General features: G+C 41.4%; 1 protein-coding gene across 2 annotated transcripts; it reads left to right on the top strand.

Moving 5' to 3' along the window:
* The first annotated feature begins 113 nt into the window (after positions 1 to 113).
* On the top strand, positions 114 to 17,373 carry RGS13 (regulator of G protein signaling 13). Of its 2 annotated transcripts, XM_006276536.4 has the most exons (5): positions 114 to 325; positions 4,906 to 4,974; positions 8,245 to 8,306; positions 11,766 to 11,932; positions 16,087 to 17,373. In XM_006276536.4, exons 2-5 carry the CDS (start codon positions 4,910 to 4,912, stop codon positions 16,276 to 16,278), a joined length of 486 nt encoding a protein of 161 aa, XP_006276598.1. In that variant the 5' UTR covers positions 114 to 325; positions 4,906 to 4,909; the 3' UTR covers positions 16,279 to 17,373. The 2 variants fall into 2 exon arrangements, 1 of the variants encoding a protein (XP_006276598.1); XR_009462219.1 differs by lacking the exons at positions 11,766 to 11,932; positions 16,087 to 17,373 and adding an exon at positions 9,464 to 9,588 and having other exon boundaries at positions 115 to 325.
* Positions 17,374 to 22,692: the final 5,319 nt, after the last annotated feature.

Below are 22,692 nucleotides of genomic sequence, written 5' to 3' on the forward strand. Positions count from 1 at the left end.
CTAGATTTCAATAAAGTCAAATACTAGTACATTTCAGTTTATCATTAGGATGTCATGATAGTATCAGAATAAACAGCCTCTTCATCTGTGGTGCATAAAAGTTCAATAGAACATTTTTTCCCATAATAACCACTGACACTGTTTGCATATACAAGTATAAGAAAAGAAACAGACAATAGCACAAGTGTTAGTACAGCGAGAGAGCAGCAGGACACTGTGTTTTACAAGAAAAAGAAAATTAAACCATGTAATTTGGAACTGTCCCTACAAAGGCCCTGCTAAATGAAACACACTCAAAGACGGCCGCAACCCAAGAGGAGGTGCTGTAAGTAAAAGATTTTGTATAACTCTTTTTAGAATTTAAACTGAAACTGTGTTCTTCAACATAAACAAGAAAGATAGTGGTATGTGCTTGGCTACTCTCACCAAAATGTACTTTTTCTTTCCCTTCCCATTTGTAAAGTTAGCTTTAAAAAAAGGCAATAAACCCATTCCCTAGCTATGTATAATGCACAGACCAATCTAACTAGATGTGTATTTGAAACATATGTATGACATTTCCAGTATGCAGAGATCACAGCAGCTCTGCAATAAGTAAAACATCAGAAAACTTACTAAGTGCAACCGACTAATACCTTATGATAAAAACTCTTTATGAAGGCTTCATTGTACAAATACAGTTAAGAACTGAACCAATTAAAAAAAAGCCCACTACAGGCGTGCACCCTTAAAGATAAATATTTTGCAATTTCATGTGACACTGTACCCATGGTTAAAATAAATAGCATATTAGTTTCACTGAAAAAGGAAAAACCTTGGTTTTTGATTTGTCAAAATATTTTGTGAGCAGAAAAATATTTTCATATATGAGATTTGAAATGTAAAAGTTGTTCCAAACCTACATTGTTTGACAGATTACTCATGTTTTTTCCATCTCCGATAGTTCTAACTCTTCAGCTTATTTACTAATAAAAGGGTGATTAATCCTCTAAAACTATACTCCATTCATTCATATTGCTAACTAACTCAGCAATGCCTATGTGACCTGGCTTGTTTATTATGAAATCTGCAGGCAATATGAAATCCCACATGCTAAAATAATTTCTGAGGCCTACATGAAGCAAATTTTACAATAAAAAGGAAAAGATTGGGATAATTTTCACATATCATTTGAAAAATGAAAACAGTTCCCTTGGGTTTAGACACCATCTTATTTTTCTGCTAGTCCAAGAAAAAAAAGGGTATACAGTACATACCTGTGTTGCATATAATATATCATGAAGGTAAGAGCTATGAAAAGGGAAAGGTGATTAAAATGAACTGTATAAGTACTAAATGATTTTATTATTATTATTATTAATAAATATTGTATTTCCATCATTGCATACATCCAAGCTAGAGCATTTTATTAATCTTTGTCACCTTTAATTGTATGGTAGATGAATTGCAATGCTTTAAAAAGCATCAGAGAAAAAATCATAGTGTTTTCCAACTACTACTACATCAGTTGGTCTAATAAAAGATATCACATCTACTGAAAGAACCTTGCCTGCCAGTGTTTTATAGTCATTCTAATAAATTAGTTTTATGGTCAAAAGGTACCTGATAATAACTGAAAACCTGTAGAGTTTACTAAAAGAGTATAGTATTGTACTTGTGCAAAGAATGTAAATATTAGGTTCAAATTGATCACACATTTCTGTGACCTATTGAGTTGGGATAAGGAGCAAAGCATCACAGAGAACTGGCTATGGGCACCTTAACTTGTGAAATTATTTTTGAATCAGAAGCAAAATGTACAGATTTACACACACACACAAAACTGAGCTTCTTATATAATGATAATAAATATATAATAAATAATGAACACATCCTGCTAGTTTCAGACATGCAGTGCTTCTCAGGATTGGCCAGAGATCTTTCCATATGACACCTACCCACCCAAATTTCTATGACATAAGATATGTGAACACAATAATAGGTAGGATAAGAAATTGTCAACTAAAATTATAACCTGTGTGAAAGTTTTCAAAAAAGAGTGTATTAATTCAACAACAAGCAAGCAAGCAAGCAACCAGAAATAAAGTAAGATCCAGGGGGGAAAAATCTACAGAAAAGCTTTTAAACCAACACACATCATAATGGACAATACTGGATGAAATGGTGGCATTCTGAGGTAAATCTAAGTTATACCTCTTAGTCTCAGAGAGGCTTCCTGCTATAGCTCTTGAATTATTAAGAGGTAGCCTTTCCAAGATACGTTTGAGGAATATGATGGCATAGCATGGGGAAATATATGTTGTAGATGTCCGTGTTGTATTGTCTGGACAAACGGTACCAATCAGGCCTAACAATTTTCTTGAGCACTAAGTTACTGTTAAGTGGTTAAAAATAGGAAAAAATATAAAAATACAAAAAAATATGAATACATAAAAAAGGTAAGAGGATTCTCTACTGCATGCTGTCTTTTGGAGTTTAGACTGCATAAAATAGACTCCAAATACACTAAATCATAATGTTTCTACTTTACACACATGTAAGTGACCACAGAAAATGCCAGGCAGGAGAAAACTAACTTATTTAGTTCTTACATAATGGAAGGAATGTCTTGCTTATGTTCTGGATTTTCTGAAGTTAACTGCCATTAGTGGCAAGCAGAAGATATGGCAGGATGGCATCTAAGGCTGCCTCCTCACAAGTGGGAATGGAACATCTGTTTCCCTGGGGACAAGCAGCAGCCACACACCTTGTGTGGCTGGTACTTGTCCCTAGGAAACACCCGTGCCATGCACACACTGGCTCAGGTGGGGCAGGGGAGGCTGGGGCCAGCACCTGTGCTAGCCCCACTTGCCTTACCTGGGGCCCTATGGGCCTCAGAGAGCTACAGCCATGGCACTCCTGTAGCAGGTTGCCTGGCTGGCAGCCAGAGCATGGCTCCACCCGGCCAGGCTCTGGTTTTGGGCAGCATGTGCTGTCACCACATGTGCCACCCCACTCTTTTTTGGTGTGGGTTTTTTGGACCCCGGTATCTCCTGGGGTCAAGATAGGCCCCCCCCCACACACACACACACACACTGCAAAGGAGCAGCGCGAGGAACGCCTACATGTGATGTGTGTGGTGCTGGAAATGGGTCTACAGTACTGCATGCCACACATGCCGCTTATCTGGATGCAGCTTTAGGGATTAACTGTTTAAGGAAAGCATAAGCTTTAATAGGCAATAACTTACCTTCACCAAATGGCAGCAGGTGTTAGTGACACATCTAGTGACACATGACAGGTAACAAAAATGTTACTGCTATGAACCACTTGGGACAGGTTCCTGTCTGGTCTAACTATATATACCGGCATTGGTGATGCATAGTAGGTTCACGTGCACCCCCTGAGATTGGTGGTGCACCCCCAGTGAAAAGTGCCACCCCCACCCCTGCTGCCGACACCAACAGCGGCATTTGCAGGTAGTCCCCAATTGCTGCTGGCCGCCACCAGCAGCACTCACCACCCCAACCCCTGCCACTGACACTGCCATGGCCACCTGTGGAAGCTCCCCTCTCACTATCACAACATCCCCACTGCTGACACCGCCACTGCTGCCTGCAGGCAGTCGCCATACCCCCCCACCAGCCTCCGGGGGCATGCATTATTCATGTATATAGTTCTGCTGGTCTAGTAAATAACATCAGGAGTGGGATCTGGCCTCCATCTACAGTTGGTGCCAATGTTTGCATGGGTACAGTCTAACCTTGATGGAGGTTGACATAAGTTGCACTAGAGCAATAAATAAATAAATAAATAAATAAAGCTTACTTCAGTGACCCTTCTTTAAATGTGGGCTTGCACCATTGCAGCCATTTAATTTGCTAGCACCAGTGGCTGAATACAGGGCAATACCTAAATACAGAGAAAGATGCTGTAGAAAAAATTAGATTCAGATGAAACTATGGAATTCATATAACATACTAAAAACATCATAGTCCTTTGCCTATTATCTATCTGATTATCAAAGGCTTCAGGAAGAACAGTACAGTCCTGCTTTCGTGTACTGCACGTTTACTCAACAAGCCCTAGGCCATGGTATTTGCCTTAAGCCTTTACCTCTAATTAAAAAATATTCTCCAGGAAGAGTAATACCATCTCATTTTACAACAGAGTTTTCCACACAAAAAATCCACTGTAAGAAAACATATTTGTCATTGACTTATGATTTAAATGAGGTTCAACTATGTAGTCTACCTAGGCCACTGAAATATTTCTCACTGACTTTAATAAGCTATGATCAGGGCAAAATATCCTTATTCTTCTCAGATGTGTTAATTCTTCTCAACCAAAAAGAAAGGGAGACAAACTAAAAAAAAAAAGGGTCAAGGGGGATGTCAAATTTATGGACAGCATGGTGGGAAATTCAAATGAGGATTCAATTTTTCAGAAGTCATATTTCAGTCTGTGGAGTTGTGTCTTATTTTATAAAAAGGGGGATATTGTTAAAAACCTTATACCTCACCCTCCAAAAGAGACAACACAAAAATACATCTTCAAAACATTAAACTATTAGATTTTTTGTAAGTGGGCCCTTAGTAAGCATTTCACAAAGATCTTCCATAATCATTTAATTTTTTTAAATTATTTAATGCTCAAGAACTATGGTGCAATTCCACACTGAAATAGGGGGCATTTCATCTGGAACTTCCTTTAAAACTTGCACCACTCCTCACTAATATTTTCATGTGTGTAGTGGTTTCATCCCAGTTTTAGACACCTGACTACTCTGAATACAAATACTGATGAATTTAAATAATTAACAGCTTTAGAAACAATAATACTTCAAAAGGAAATCGGTTGTAAAGTTGCTGCAACAAGTCAATATTGAGACCATCTGGTTCCAAAACATGTATTTTCTTTATTTAGGAGAATGAGTCCAAATATTTGTTGGCTGTGTAAGTTATTCAGAGATGATGAAAATGGAATCACTTCTAAGTAAGTAGCTCTTTGATTTTATGTACAATTTAACAAAATAAAGGGATTTACCTTTCTAACCAAGACTCACAACAGCTAAATTCATAATAAAAATTTGCCGGTTCATGCTTACTTAAAAAAAAAAAAATGAAAAAAATCCCCAACACTCACTGTCACCTATGCTGCCCAGTGATCACCTGTTGTGTGTACTGTTGCTTCACAGTTGATCAGTGTTAAATGTTTTGGCATGTTGTTTATATTGCACATTTGTACCAATATAGGAATTTTAAAAAATTATTTATTCAGGAGCAGGCTACTAGACATAAGTTCTCCTAATTAGTTTTATCCTACTAAAGTTAATCGAGCTACATCTAGCATGAATTTGACATACAGTGTTTTGATTCATAGGTTTTAAACTCAGCCACTGACACATGCAGAAAATGCGTTAAAACAGAGTCCCGATTGTACAAGAAGCTTCCAATGAAGCACCAATTAATTTCTAAAGAGTCCTCCAATACCACTGACTTCAACGGAAGCTGAGAAGTTCAACCCTTCAGATCTGTCATTGCACACCAGGACTGGCCTAAAACTAACCGCATCAAAACTGTTTTTGACAGAAAATTGGGTTTTCAAATAAACATTTTTGTAAAACGGTATTTTCTGCAGAAAATATAGCCTTTTTGTTGAAAAGCTACACGCAGACTTCAGTTTCTGAGTAAAGACAACAGAGTTTTTAGAAGTACCTTATAGGAGTTATATCTTGGGCGTCTCCCACTCCAATTTACTCAGTTTCTCCAAACTATTTTTGATGATGTTCTGCAGCTAACAACTTCTATGCTCCAGTAGAATGGCTTAGCAAGAGGGAAGACCATTATACTTCATGTAGACTGGGTCAAAGTATCCAGTCCAGAAGAGGAAGGAGAATGGGAACCAGAAGCAGATCTAGGATTTTACAAAAGGGGTTATGGGAGCAGCAGCCAACATTGAAGGGGTAGAGCACCTCCTGCCGCCAGACTCTTCCCACTATACACTGGGGCATATAGACTATACCCTTGGAGCAGCAGGTAGGGCTGTAAGTCCCAAAGAAGGTAAGAATTCCTCTCACCCTTTCCCTGCTATGCTCAGAAGCATATCCTTTTCCAATCCCCTACTCTCCCATTCCCAACACCCACCCCCCACCTGCCACTGCCACTATCCCTGATTCTCCAGAGGCAAGAGGAACTCTGTGGGTACTGACAGACGCACAAGCCCCTGTTCTAATTCTTGCCATTTTACATAAGAATTAAAGCAGCCCCCTCGCCCAACAGATGTTCACCTGTTGGGTCAGGGGTGTGGAAGGGAGGAAATCAAGCTTCACTTTGGAGCCAATCGAGTGGACAAGCCTGCCTGCAGCCTCTCCCTACTAGCCCTGCCCCCCCTTTCCAGCTCCCATGCTGTCTGTAGGAAGGGAAAGGGAGTGAGCTGCAGGATGGAGTCTGCCTGTCCCAAGTTAGAGAAGGGCGCTGGGGGCTTGCGTGCGGGACAGGGGGGCGCCAATCCATCTGTCCTGCCCCCTGCAGATCAGGCCAGATGAACCACAGCCTGCAGCTCACTCCCCCTCCCTTCTCCCCCCTCTGCCGACAGACCTGGGGTTGAGACCAGGCTGAATCAGCCCAGCCCGGATCATGCAATGGATTGACCCTAGGGAACAGAAGTTCCTTAAGGTACTCCAATGCAGAGTCCTTTCATTTGCTGCATGATTGGCCACATTTAAAATGCTCTGCAGTCATGCACGTGTCACAGCACAGCTGTACAGTGCTTTTGGGGGGCCAAATGTGTGACAACTGTAACTTCTGTCTGCACCTGCCCCAGCCTAGCTGCACAGGGGCTGGGCTGACCTCAGCTCAGCCCAGGACAGTGGCAGGAGCAGGCAGGCAGGTTCCCCTTTCCTGCCTGGTCCTCCAGTGCTCCCTGACCACCCAGGAGTAGGCATGGGGAAGAGGAGCCTGCTTATCTGCTACCTTCAGTACTGACTTAGTCTGAGCCCAGTCTACAATATACCCCAGGTGGAGCAGAATAGGAGCTCCCCTCACCCTCGGGACAGTGGGGATAATGACAGTGGCAGGCAGGGAGGGGGAAGGAATGAGAGGGGAGGTGGTATGCCTCTGAGCATGGAGCAGAAATGATGGGGAAGGGATTATCTTCTTTAGGGACTTTACGTCCCCAGCAGCTGCTCCTGTTGTGTGGTCAGAAAGGGGGGGGGGGGGTGGAGGGAGAGTGGGGTTCAGTTTTGCCTCTGTACTTCCTTTGCATCCACCCCTGAAGGGAGCATAAGGCAACAGAACTACCACTCCCAAAAGCCATTCCAGTGGTGCAGAAACAATCTAAATACAAGAGATGGAGCAACTGGGTAGGAGGAAAAATAAGTCAAGTGATTTGCTAACAGTCACACATCTGGCGAGTGACAGAAATGAATACAGAAATCTGGTCTCCTATTCTTCTTCCTCCAGCATTATAAAGATTCTCAAACCAACATATCCTACTGAAAGCAGCACATATTGATCTTTCCCTACAGTAATTCCATATTTTTCCTCCATTTACAAGGCAAAAAAGATTTTCCCATGTGCCAGCTCCCCTAACACAAGTCCAGCCATGTTCTTTCTGCTTCATAGATCAATGCTAAAAGCAAATATTCAGAAATGGAAATAAGATGTCAGTTTTGTAGAAGCTCAATGACACAGACAACAAAAATGAATTGCTGTGATAATGCTAACAGTGGCAAAAATAGGTATCAGTAACAGTAAATATGACTCAGAAACAACTCTATTAAAAGAAGATATTCGTAGGATCAAGATTTTTTCCCCCCGTAACCATGCACGTTGTGAGTTCACATAAAGGGGAAGCTGGTTATTCATGAGGGGGGAAAAAAAAACTACTTGACAAGAACAAGTGATTATTAGCAGGAATTACTGAACACACGCAGATGTTAGTACATTAAGTTCCCTTGTGGCATTGCCAAGTTGCTCACTTGCAGACAAGGGTTATCTCCTACAACATACTAACTTGAATAGGTCACTACATTCTAATGGTTTGCAACATTGATCTCTTCAATACTATAAACACAATATCAAAGATATAAAAAATAAATGGACTGACAAAGAGCAGAATACATGTGTTGTTTTATTTAGCTATGCAAAAATAATTATGCAAATTAAGCATGTTTCTATATTTTAGATAATGATACTAAATCTAACATTATCTACAGTTAACTGCACTAGTCATCATACAATAACCTTTCCCACTTTTTCAAAGATTGTCTTTGGAGGAAGTACTACAGTGGTCCCAATCTTTTGAAAAGCTGATAGCTAATAAATGTAAGTAATTTTATATTTGGACTCTGGCAGTGTTACTGATCAATATATTCAGGGCTTTTTTATCTAGAAAAGTATCAAGTAAGCTACAATGTGAATGTACAGTGCAAAATTACCACACCACAGTTTGTGAGCACTAAGTATTTTCATGTGGCACAGCTTCTTCCACTTTCAAAGGTTTGTGTTACACAAAGCTACTGTCAGTGCTCACTAAGGGCACTAGCAGAAATGATTTTAGTCACTATTTACCTGCTGTTTTAGCACGACAAAAGGCCTGTAGCTGTAAGTTCAGGCTTTTTGACCCACCAAACAAACAAAATAGCTGATCCAACCCAAAAATGGTGGATCTGTGACAAAAAGTTGCTGACAAAAAATCATGACAAATTTAATATGTGGACCCCACAGTATCCCACATTCCCTGTTATCCCTCCTCTGCCATCCCCTCCCCACCCCCTCACTCCAAAAAGGGCTCCCAGGCATCTCTCCGACAAGGTCCCTTGGAAAAGGGTGATAGCTAAGAAGCGGCCCCATATTGTCATGCTCCAACTAGGGGGGTATCCATGTACGGCCACCAATAGCTTATGACTATAAAAACAATATTTGCCAAAGGCCAAAGAGTGTCCACATAGGAAGCTACTTTATCCATTGCACTACACATTCATAGCCTAGTTTACTGGATGCTAACCATCCTGTTTGGATAAGCTCTCATCCTTTAAGATTGTGCGACACACTACAATCCCTGCTTTTCAGGAACTTTATGGAAACTGTCATATTATAAAGGAAAGCAAATGTGAGGTTGTTTTGGAAAAATCAAATAAATGGGTAATCCACTATCACTACTATCCACCCATGTTCATTTTAATTAGTTACAAAAATATTTAGCATGTGTAGGTAGGAAAAAAAATCATATTTTTTATGGTACTTACATTTAAAGGATGGTATAACAACAGTCCTCTATTAAACAGGAAACCAAAAGGTAAAAGTGACCTTTGAAAACTCATCATTATTTTCTTTGATGACCCTTGTAAATATATTTGTCATCATGAATTCTTTCAGTACTCAGAACTCGCCCCTCCCCCCAATAAAAAACATGCATATAGTTGGTTTAAAATATAAACCTTTAATTGTGTGGATCTATTAATTCTACCTCTATTTTCAAGTTTTAGGACCATACTGAAGCATCAAAGTACAAGATTTTTGAAGAGCCCAACACACAACCCATGTCCAAAATAAACAATCTGTTAAGAACTGAATGGTTTCATTCAATAGTTTTCAGCATGGGGCTATGCAAGGTATTACTACTCTGAAGTTCCCTCTACACATAACAAGTGTCACGCAATTAACTGGTTAATTGCGCAATTAGCTTGAGACCAGCTACATGTGAATAGTAGCTATCACACAATAAAAAGGTCCAACCAGCTATAAAGTTAGACCTTGAAAACGTGTACTAACTTGAATTGGCTGCCGTAATCCCCAAGGCTTGGGGTTGCATGAAAACACTGGGTCTATATGGGACTCTTCATCCTGGCTGTGCCTCAAGTGCAGCCAGGACCAAGAGTCCTGCACCTAACAGGGCTTTGGATCCCAGCTCCACCTCATGCTCAGCCAGGATGCATCAGCTGTGGAGTCTCTGGGTCCCAACTGCACAAGGTGGAGCTGGGACAAGAGCCCCATCAGCTAAAGGGTCTCTGGGTCCCAGCTGCATGTGGCCGCCATGGCTGGGAGCAAAGCTGACCCTAGGGGTGTGTAGGGCCCAGGGTATATCAACTTGTGCAGGGCCTGGTGGGGAAGGGGTGGCAAGCAGCCAAAGTGCAGAGTGGGGGGTGGGGGGTGACAAGTGGCAAGAGCATGGAGTGGCGGGCAGGGTGGCAAATGGCCAGAGCATGGAACGTGGAGTGGGGTTAGGGGTGGGTGGTAAGCAGAGCCAATGGCCCTGTCCACAGGGTCTGTACAGCACTGTCTGCAGGACTCCCCAAAGCACAGAGCCCAGGGCAGTCAGCCCCATCTGCCACCCCCTGCCCCCCACCACAAAGGGATGGCTCTGGCTAGCAGCCCCTTCAGCAATGGGGGCTTTAGCCGTGGGTAGCTGCTTCTTGCCAATCCAGGGGGAGCCCAGGATTGGGCTTCTCCTACACCAGCAATAAGGTGCAGTTGGATCTAATGCACAATCCCACAATCACGCCTCCTGCCACACGTTTGGCAGGGCAGGGGCCACAACTGCGTGGATCATGTTTTAGATCCAATCATGCCTTTACCTGTACATGTAGAGGGGGCCTGATAGGCATAAGCATTACTATGCTGGGGGAGAGAAATCACATACAAGCAGCAGGCATTCTTATAATTTAGAATGCAGACCTAAACCAGTCTCCTGAAGAATACTTAAAACTCCATATTCTTGTGTGCTGGAGAAATTAACCTTTAAAAAATGCTTTTGAGTCCACTTGAATGTTCAGTGATGTAGGAAAATGCAAGGTATAAATGCAAGGTCAGCAGTTTCATTTATAGTATTAGTGAAGCTGCAACTACTTACCCCAGAGTCATGTTGGTCTTAAGATATTAGTCTATATTATGTTTTTATGGCATGATGTTTCTCAATATTGCTAAAATTTTGCTGTTCGACAAGTAGCAGAAATCACTGAAGCCTCAAAGTTTTCATGGCCTCAGGCACTATGGGAACAGTATCCTCTAATCATTTTCACAGCAGGAATAAAGGAGAAGCTACTAAACGTCTAGTAGTCTCATGAACTATCCTGTACTAAGGTTAACACTATTGCTGATATGAAGCATCATCAGTGGAATGTTTTTAGTTAAAAAAAATCTTATCATCTAGAATGGAGAAATGTACAAAGCCTTATCAAAGACGGAAAATTTCTCTCACTGGTTTATTTGTTATGTTCATAGGCACAATAGAAATCAATTTCTATTTCTGTATATGGCGTGGAAGGACTAGAAAAATCCATCATTTTTTTCAGTTTTCTATCCCACTCAGACTGTGTTTTTTTGAAGTGGTTTAGAAACTTAACACAGATCAACTGATGAAGTTTTTAAATAACTGTCAGCTTTATGATTTTGAAGCCTCAAATGTTTTGCTTTCCTTATACATAAATATGTGCATGTGTAAATTATAAGCACATATGAAAAGAATAAGATTGAAGTCTAGGTTTTTCCTATAGTTCTAAGTGTTCAACTATCTCCAGATTTTTAAAGGGGGAAAAATTGTTCTATTAAAACCAGATTATACAATATCTTTACTTACCTTGTAAGTAGTATGACTGACTTCAGGACTTCTTGTGGAATCAACAATTATTCAATGAATAAATTATTCAATTAAAGTTGAGTACCAGAATCTAGTCCACAATCCTAATCCAGACAATTTTGTTTAGAGATAAGCAAAATCTAGTGGACAGCTCCTTAATGCTATCATTTATAGTATATAAAGTTTGACTTCTGAAATATTTTCAGATGGAACTATAATCTATAGGACCTACCTGAAGACTGAACACAGTGAGGAAAACATTGAATTCTGGCTTGCATGTGAGACTTACAAGAAGACTGCATCACAGAAGAAAAGAAATGCTATGGCCAAGAAACTTTTTAAAGATTATATTCAACCCCACGCTCCTAAAGAGGTGAATTAACATTTAAAGACTTGCATACATATACACACACAAGGAAAACTACTTGGAAAATATGCATATCCGCAAAATCTAAAGGCAGCTTACAAAATTCATAGATTCATAGATGCTAGGGTCGGAAGGGACCTCAATAGATCATCGAGTCTGACCCCCTGCATAGGCAGGAAAGAGTGCTGGGTCTAGATGACCCCAGCTAGATGCATATCCAACCTCCTCTTGAAGACCCCCAGGGTAGGGGAGAGCACCACCTCCCTTGGGAGCCCGTTCCAGACCTTGGCCACTCAAACTGTGAAGAAGTTCTTCCTAATGTCTAGTTTAAATCTGCTCTCTGCTAGCTTGTGGCCAGTATTTCTTGTAACCCCCGGGGGCGCCTTGGTAAATAAAACCTCACCAATTCCCTTCTGTGCCCCCGTGATGAACTTATAGGCAGCCACAAGGTCGCCTCTAGCCAATTCGCCACCCACCGGACTGTGTAGTCATCCAAGTCACAGCCTCTTAACTTGTTCACCAGTATGGGGTGAGATAACGTACCGAAGGCCTTCCTGAAGTCTAAGCATACGACATCAACCCCTACTCCTGCATCCAGGTGTTTTGTAACCTGGTCATAGAAAGAGACTAGATTAGTCAGGCATGATCTATCTGCTACGAACCCGTGCTGGTTTCCCCTCAGCGTAATTTTTCCTGCTAGGCTCTCGCAAATGTGAGCCTTGATAATTTTTTCAAAGACTTTGCCAAGGATGGAGGTGAGACTGACTGGCCTATAGTTGCCTGGGTCCTCCTTCCTCCCCTTCTTCAAAATGGGGACCACATTGGCCTTTTTCCAGTCCTCCGGGACCTGGCCCGTGTGCCACGAGTGTTCAAATATTCCCGCCAGTGGCTGTGCAATGACGTCAGCCAGTGCCTTCAGTACCCTCGGATGGAGCTCATCTGGGCCTGCCGACTTAAACGCATCCAGGTCCTCCAAGTGACTCTGCACCATCTCAGGGTCTACGCATGGCAGTCTGGTGCCTTGCTGCTGCCTCTCTACAATCCCAGTGAGAGCCTTGTCCTGCCCCTCGCTTAGGAACACTGAGGCAAAGAACTCATTGAGGAGTTCAGCATTTTCCCCCCTGTCCATCACCAATTGTTTCTGCCCATTTAGTAGGGGTCCTATTCCACCCTGGGCCTTCCTTTTACTCCCTATATATCTAAAGAACAATTTTTTGTTATCCTTTACTTGGGATGCCATCCTCAGCTCCATGGTAGCTTTGGCCCATCTAACTGCCTCCCTACAAGTGCGAGCAGAGGAGGTATACTCCTCTTTGGTAATCTCTCCCCGTTTCCACTTTTTATATGCTCCCCTTTTAGTCCACAGGCTGCCCTGGATTTCTCTGGTCAGCCAAGGAAGCCTCCTGGCCCCTTTCGCTCTTTTTCTTCACATCAGGATTGTCTCCCTCTGTGCCCGAAGGATCATTTCCTTAAGGCACAGCCACCCTTCCTGGGCTCCCATCTCTTCAAAACTCCTACTCTGCAGTGCGTCCTTTACTAATCGCCTGAGTTCATTGAAATCAGCTTTCCTAAAGTCTAGCACTTTTACCCTACTAGTTACCTTACCCACTCAACGTCTTTTGATGAATTCTATTATTTGGTGATCACTGTCCCCCAGGTGACTACCTATCTGTAGGTCCCCTACCATATCATCCCCCGTTGCCAATACCAGGTCCAGTAAGGCATTCCCCCTAGTGGGACCGTGTATCTCCTGTGTCAGGTGGAGGTCCTGTACGCAGGATAGGAACATGCGTGAATGTGAAATGTAACAACCCATCCTCAGCACTGGCACTCCCTATACAAAGCCATATGCAAAACTTGATTTCTGAAATACTGAAGTACTGAAACAAATCATTATCCTCATTTCACAGACCAAGTAACTGAGGTATACAGACAACTCGTTTAACCAAATACCACAGAAGGAATAAATGTCAGAAATTAACTGAACCAAGTTTCTGGTTCTCTACTCTCTTTGTATTCAGACCCAATACAATGCCTATAATATGAGTCTTTCCATTCACTTTACTGGACTTTAGATAAGGTCCTTACTGCACCTACTCATTAGTCTTTGCTTATGTACCTGTAAATGAGGTAAAATCTCTGTGTATTTACATTTGTTTGGAAAACTGACCAGTGCTAGCTAAAAGCCAATCAAGTCCCCAAAGGTACTGAAAGAGTTTGAAGAAGAATCCATCCCAAATGATTTACCTATATCTATTATGATTTACTATGTACCTATATCTATAACGATTTATCAATAGCTATAACTATTAATGATTTCCTGCAAACACATTTGAACAAACTTGTGCAGGTTTTTTTCTGACAAATGGCAATATATTATAATAGCACTTTCCTCCTCAACAGGTAATTTTTAGTATCTTTACAAGTATGCCTGTTTAATTTATTGTCAATAATAAATAGCAATAATGCACCTTCTATCCCAGCTGGCACTGAAGGGGCAATACAGCTCTGAGAAATTAAAACTAAATTATTTTCTGCCTAATTCATCAAATGCATTGTTATCCAGGTTCCAAACAACCTATATTGCCAGAGGTGTGAGCCAAAAAGGACATTGCTTGATCCCTGATGTCTGACTGAGGTTAAAGGGACTGACTCAGTTTAAAGCTTCTAGATTAAAAGACATAATAGGATGGCTAGCTCTGCAAACTGAAATTCATGTGAAAAAAAAAGGTAAAAAGTAAATTAGATTGGATTTAAAAATGTGATTTTTTTTTAATCCTATTTTGCTTGTGTATATACAGGAAATGCAATATACTCAAGTAATTAACTCCATTTTACTTTTTCCAAATGGAAGGAAAGATAGAATTAACAGTCATAATCATAAGTCAAGCTGTAAGAGATGAGGCTTTTTTAAAATCTCAATTTTGTACAATAAAATAATAGAAGTTTGATTCTATTTTCTTTATGATTTCTGATCTACTAAGACACTTACTTTACATTTTCAAGCATTGCTTAGCAAATATAAAAGGCTACTAGTTTGGGTTGAATTTTCTACACAAGACTTGATAATGATCTCAACATAGCTCTTGCTCTAGAAAAACTCAGAGGTATTCAGGAAACTATAGATTGCAATTAAAACACTACAATCCCTGCAAGATCTTAACACAGTAAATAGAACAGTCATTATCCACATGTCTGCAGGTCCCCTTTCATTCTCTGAAAGGGCAAACCTGTCTTAGAAAATAGCAAAGCAATGCCACTCCATCTGATTGAATGCATTATTTTGTTAGAGGTCAGAAGTCTAAATGTTACCAGCATTTCCTAATCTGATACATCCACAAAACCTTCCACTGCAAATCTTGGATTACAATAGGTGTCTGCACAGATTGGCTAGTTAGGAATAATGTATTAGCTCTGTCAGATCATATCTATAACAACTTCATACTATAACAACTTCAGTAGCCTATTATTCCAAAGTATAGATTAATTGTAGTTGATCAGGACTTTGGAATATCAAGCTACCTATTTAGGTACCTAAATATCATTTTAGGATTTTTATATGTGTACCTAATGTACCTTTTCAAAATGCCCACTTCTGGACAAGTCAGCCCATCAGTCTCACTTCTGGAGGACTCCTGTGGTCTTTGTCATAACTGGGCCCTCCAGCTTGGACATTTGTGTTGTCGCCCATCCTGAAATAAGTAACAGAGTCACCTACTCCATGGCCTTTCTACAGAGGACTTCTGACAGACTGCACTTTGCAGAGAGCACTTAGTTTCCAGGCTTCTTGCTTCACATAAGAGCAAACTATCAATCCTCCTTCCCAATCACCCCTTAGCAGATGCTCTTCATCCCACTTTAGTCCAACACCAAACATATGTGTAGCAGATGAGTAATTGAACAAGGCTGGCTAGCTCCAGGTCTTGGAACCCTTAAAGGGTCAGGGTAGCTGTCAAAACTGATAATAAACAATTAAAGACTCAGGGAAAGTTATTGTTATTTTTTTTTTAAGATAGTCTTACTGCCATAGCACCAACATGATATATGGTGTCAAAGCTGATTGAATTGGTGTAAATCTACTCATCTTCATTTCTGTAGTGCTTTCTCTCTGTCTTCCACATGCTTATTGCAACTTTATGTACCATTGTTTTATTTTTCAGATTAATATTGACAGTCCTGCAAGGGAAGCCATTACCAGGAATATTCAAAAACCAACTCAGTCCTGTTTTGATGAAGCTCAGAAAATTGTTTACATGCATATGGAAAGGGACTCATATCCCAGGTTTCTTGGATCAGATATCTATCAAAAACTTAAGCTTCAGACTGACAGGAATGATTCACTGATACATTAAAGAAAAAGACTGAAGACTTGGAAAAGATTTTCTTCTAGTTAATGTTTCTATATGCTAAAGTAAACAAAACAGAAGAAGTGGTATTCTGGATGTATTTGCATGACAAATAAAGATAGTATAGTCTTACATTGATATTATACCTGATCGGGAATGCATGCCCATCCTCCTCCTGCACCTCATAAAATTTCAAATTAATTTCTGAATTTCAATTTGGATCAAACACTGAAAAACATGAGACCAATCAACCAACCCTTCCCCATCCAAATATCAGTCATAATGCAAGAATTATGATTTGGAAATACCACCATGCCTTATGGGTACTTAATGTTATCATTCCTGTAGACAGCCAGGATTCCTGTTTAAGTAGATATTCCACAAAGCACCATGGTCTCAGCAAAAGGAGAAAAGCTACAGTACCTCATAAAAAGTTAATTGTTATATTTCATCATGGACAATTTTGCTCATCTGGAGAGCCTGAACCAGAGAGAGAAGGTGTTAAACACCCATATGACAAGTCCCCACATGACAAGTCATAGATTCATAGATGCTAGGGTAGGAAGGGACCTCAACAGATCAAGCCCAACTCCCTGCCTAGGCAGGAAAGAGTGCTGGGGTTAGATGTCCCCCACCAGATGCCTATCCAGCCTTAAGATGCCTATCCAGCTAACAGTCCCCACTGTTTGTTCATTATTTGACAAAATAAAATAAAAAATTCTGAGTAAAGCAGATATTTTTCACAAAAACCCCAGCTTTCAATTTATAAACAATTTTGTGGAAAATTGTGATTCTAATATATGTGTGTGTGTGTTCTCTTTAATGTTGTTTATAAATACATTAAATTGCATTGTTAAAACACTGTACTTGATTACTGTATATTATGAGAGAACTGAATTGCTGTGTTAGTGCATTTCTTTAGCATTTTGAATAGTACTCGATCACTAACAAGGGAGACCATAATAAAATAGGGTGGCTTTGAGAAATGCCAAGAGGTAAGTCAGTAAATGTAGAGAGTGTACAGTATAGTATGCAGATACTGTGAAATGTGCATTTCATTTTAGTTATGATATATATAGTATGAAACTACAATTAGATCTTGTGGATAATATAAGCTATACAGTACAGGGGCTGGTTTCCCAAGTTCATCTTTACTAACTATCTATTTAGTATAGTGCTTTTGTAGTCAATGTTACATAGGTACATGTATATATGTATGTATGTTGACATCAGAACATAAAACTACTGCATAAGCTGCACTGTCTCTCTCTCCTTCTCCTCCCTCTCCCCCACCCTCAACACACACAGCAGAATAAATTTGTTTATCCAGCCAGCAATTCAAAATAGCAGGATATAGCAGTAAGACCAAGCCCATAGTTTCAGTGCTCACTAATCCTATTGAAGTCAACCAGAGACTTTCTACTCTCTTCAGGAAATTTTGACCTGGCTTAGCTACCTCTATACTGGACTGCATTGTTCAGCATAGACCAAAGATTGTTTGCATTATGCTCTCAAGCACTTTTATTCAAAGAGGTGAAAGGAGCAAGTTCCTGTACCAAGGGACAATCAACAGGCCCATATACACCATAGCCATCATGCTGATTCTTTTGAGTGTTTCTAAATAAGAAACGAGAGATTTACTTTGTAAAATTGTTTGTGCCTAAAGATATTTCAGTAATGCAGTCATTTGTCTCAGAAATATATTTTACACTGGAAATGAAACATAGCTAAAAAGGCAAGTTATTTGTAATGCCAGGGTAAGATAGATCATAACAATAACACTAGTTGGAAAGTCTAGCTCCATTAACAACACAAAGGAGGCTTGTAGCAGTTTAGTCGAGCTCCTGTTTACCAGAACCACTTACCTGAACAGTCTTTTGGTACCACAAAGGTAGTCATAATGTAGCAGTAGTAGAAAGCCCCTTTGTACATTTCCCTTCTGCACATGGATATAACAGAATCACCCCTTCCCACCCCCCCACCCCCCCCCACCCCATTTTGTGCATTTCTTATTCTTCTAAGTATTGGCAGGGACCTAGTACACTCGTTGTATGGGTGTGGCAAGGCTCAGAGCAAGCCAGAAAGCTGTAGTGGCTTTCTGTAGGAAAAACCTAGAAACTACATCTACATCTCAATTAAGCTCAGTGTCACTAAAGAAAACAAAAGAACTAAAATATCCACTGCAAAGATTGTAAATATATCCTGGTGCTAACTCACTCACTGTCTCCTGTAGCCTTTGATCCTCACTAACTTAAATTGCATTTTTATATATTTCTCCCAGTGCATTTTTATATTTCATCTGTCTCATCTTTACCGTGGCATTTTGTATTTTATATTTTATACTTCTAAACTCTTAAAGAATGTACTCCCTTATAGCATGAAGTTACACCCTGTACCATTGTTAAAACTGTATTGAAACTGTAATAGTAAAATGATAAAATCTATTATATTGGGCAGTCCCTTGAGTGAATGCGAGTGAAGGATGATCATCAGTAGGTAACTAAGTGACAATAGCCTAGCGAAAGGAACTCCATTTTAAGCTAATCAAGCTAAAGAACTGATTCCTGGAACTGAACACCTACCCTATTGACTATTCCTGCAACCCTTAACAATACCATTGTTAATTAATCAAAATCACAAACTGACTCCCGAAACTGCACTACCAGCAGGCCAGACCCCTGTGACTAACAGCTGTCAGGTACTACTCAAGACCCACATGGGACAGCAACCTCTGGACTGGGTAGCCAAGAGTATGCTGGGGGGATCACACAAGTCTGCCAGAAAGGGATAAAAGACAGTGAAGCATGACTCTCAGTGGTGCCCTCTCATCCAGCACCTGACTTACTGAGACAGAAGGACAAGCAGGCAACCCCCTTCTGGAGATGACATCACCTCGAAGGAAGCTAACCATCCACAGCAGATTCCAGGGCCTCAGATAGGTAGATATACTGACACCAGTGCTCTCACAATCACTACAGCAACTACTATACACTATACTACGTAAGTTTGAATGGCATGGGTTTGAATGAGTGAGTGCAGGTGTGTGTGCGCTAAGGTGAACAGTACCACCAATAACTCAAAGCTTGCATTTATGATTTTATTGGTAACTTCACATCCTATATTCATAAACTAGAATTTATTATGATTCTATGAGTTAGTCCTTTGTAGCCAACATTATCTATAAAACACAAAGTTAAATTTCTAGGCCCTCCCTTGCAAAGATAAACTCATAAATGCAATCCAACATAAAACAATGGAGAAAGCTGAAGTGAACATGGAGCCAGGCTCTGCTTTTGCAATAAAAGACTTAACGTCAAGTCAGGCTATTAATGTCTTCTTCTTATTTTTTCCTTTCTAATGTAATAGAAGACAAAAATTTAATGTATTACAAAGAATAAACTTTCTTTCACTAAAACTACTTAACAGGCCCAATGAACAGCAGCATTATTGTGGTACTCAGGAATAGATTGCATTTGGAAGAATCAAGACTGGTTTCACAGATCCAAGTAAAAATGTCTTGAGTACTTGTGTCCTGCTGTCCGGTTCTGCCAAATATTTCAGATGTCCTTGAGGCTTGCATCGATCACTTGAGCATCAAATGTACTGTTGACTCCCTAGCCATTTGCTACAGACATGGGCTCTACCTGAGAGGGCACTGCCCACTGAAGTCACACAACATAATGGATGCCTATACACATGCAATGAGGCTGCTCCAAAGTGCTATGATTACAGCACATCAGAGCAGACTCAATTAATCAAGTCTGCTGGAACGTGATAGTTACTGTGCTCCAGCAGTCTCCTGAGTCATGTGTATCAGTGTCCCTGGGCTGAAAAATGGTGGCAGGGGTGCTTTAACTAAAGCCCATTCAATGAACTTTAGTTAAAGCACCCCCACCACCATTTCTCAGCCCAGGGATGCTGATACACATGATGAGCTGAGAGCTTTAATTAAAGTGGCTCTCAGAGCTGCTCTAATTAAAGCACCCCAGCTCCTGGAGCACATGTACAGATGCCCAGTACTTCCTGAGTACACCTACATGAGCAATTAATGTGATGAAATAAACTCCAGCATAATTTGTGCTGGAGTCAGCTGCTCCCAGGCACAGCATTTACAGATGTTTCTGGGATCACAGTATGTTGGGTTGGGATGGAGGAGCCCTGAGCTGGCAAGTGGTCTGGAGACACAGCCCCAGAATCCAGTTGGCAGCATTGGGCAGCAGAGGGGTTGACAGGGGCATAAGCCGGCAGGCAGCCCCCACACTTTAGCACCCTTGTGTCCCAGCCAGCACCTGTCATAGTCTACATGTGTGTTCGATTGCATGTGAGCACTCTGCCATAAAATGGTACCGTCCCCAATAGTACCATCTTATGGCAGAGTTAATCTACTGTGCCCTAATACTGAAGCACATGTAGAGTGTGGCTAGGGACAGAAGTTACACATAAACCAGGGTACGTGATCAGAAACTGATTTAAACCTGCAACAGAACAGAAATTCAGTGCATATAAACCAGTTTCAAAATAGGTGAAACTGGTTTAAGATAAATCCAGTTGAATGTACTATCATACTTAACTGATTTGGGTCAAACTGGTTTATGCAATGTCTGTCCCAGACCCCTTCCTGGTTTAAGTTAAATTAGAGTCCCCCAGCATCCCAGATGCTTTGCAGCCCTGAGCTATGCTGGGCTGTCTGCTGGAACAGAGCAGGGTTGGCCCCACGCCTCTCCTTCCTAGCCAGAGCACTATCACTGCTCCAGCTAGCTGAGGGACTGCAGCAGCTGCCAGGCTTCCCCCTGCCCTCCTCCCACCCCGCTGGCTGCTCAAGCAGGGATCCCTGCCTTCCATCCCTCACCCATAGCAGGGACCCCAGCACAGGGACCTGGCATCTGGCCATGCCCAACCCCCCATGCTAGCTATTTCTGAGGTGTCTGTGTGGATCTCCAATTTCACTGAAACAAAGGTCAGACAGTTAGTGGCTTGCAAATGCAAATGCACCCTGAAGATAAGAAGAGCCTGAAACTAATGAGAGAGATGTTTTCTTTTGTAGGACTTGATGGGCTGATAAACTTTGTTCTGACAAGCAACCTGTTGACTGCAATCTGTCAGTCTTCAAGAAGGGACAGAGAAATGTGTTAGAAATGACCTGGTTTGCAGAAATTATGAAGAAGCAGGGAGAGGGAGATTGAAAAGCTCAGTATCATCAATAGATGCAGGATCTAGCAACACTCCCTGCCCCTTGAGCAGTGAGCAGAGAAAAGCCTGTAACTGCAGGCAGAGTTGGGATTTACACCCCTTCCTAATCAGAGCATCCTGCCTGGGCCTGGCCATGCCCCACCTTAGCTCACCTCTGTAGAAGGGAAGGAACGGCTGCTCTAGCACCCAGTTGCTAGCCCGCACATGTAGGCATGTGTTTGCATTTCTAGAATTAAAAGGGAATGTCTATCAACCTCCAAATCAGTTCAAGCTTTGCAGGTTAGACTAACCTGCAACTATTAAATCAATTCAGGCTCAGTCTTGTCTGACCAACCTCATCTCCTTCTATGACCAAGTGATGCATTGCCTGGACAAGGTAGATGAGGCTGATGTCATTTATTTGGACTTCAAGAAGGCCTTTGACTTGGTCTCTCATTATGTCTTCATGACCAATGGGGAACTGTGGCCTCAACTATCTCATGGTCCAATGGCCGGGGAACTGGCTCTGAGCTCAGACTAGTTGATGGGAACAAATCAATGTGGTGCAAGGTTATCAGTGGAGTCACCGAGGGCTCAGTGCGCAGGCCAGTACTCTATTTTCATTAATGACCTGGATTCAGGTGTCAGATGCAGACAGGTAAAGTCCGTGGACAACACTAAACTATGAGGGAAGGCAGTCACGCTGAAGGACAGGCTGAGGATACAGGCAAACCTGGACATACTTGTAATGTGAGAAGACCTAAACCTGATGACATTCAACATAGAGAAATGAAGGGTACTCCACCTTGGGAAAAAAAAAAACAGTATCATACTTACAGGCTTGGTGGTGCTACGCTTGCTAGCACAGTGACCGAAAGGGACTTGGGGTCTTGATTGACCACAAGATAAACATGAGCCCACAATGTAATGCCATGGCTGGCAGAGCAAACCAAACTCTGGCATGCATCCACCGATTCATCACAAGCAAAACCAGGGACATCATCCTCCCACTTTGCTTGGCCTTTGTAATGCCTCAGCTAGAGTACTGCATTCAGTTTTGGGCCCCCCACTTCAGGAGGGATGTGGATAAACTCAGGAGAGTCCAGAGGAGATCCACCCATATGATTAAAGGCCAAGAGAGCAAGCCTTATAAAGAGAGGCTGAGGGACTTGGGACTTTTCAGCCTGGTGAAGAGAAGGTTCAGGGGGGATTTGGTGGCTGCCTCTAAGTATATAAGGGTGGGTGCATCAG

The sequence above is a fragment of the Alligator mississippiensis genome, chromosome 5 (genome assembly GCF_030867095.1).
Source record: "Alligator mississippiensis isolate rAllMis1 chromosome 5, rAllMis1, whole genome shotgun sequence".
Lineage (NCBI taxonomy): Eukaryota > Metazoa > Chordata > Crocodylia > Alligatoridae > Alligator > Alligator mississippiensis.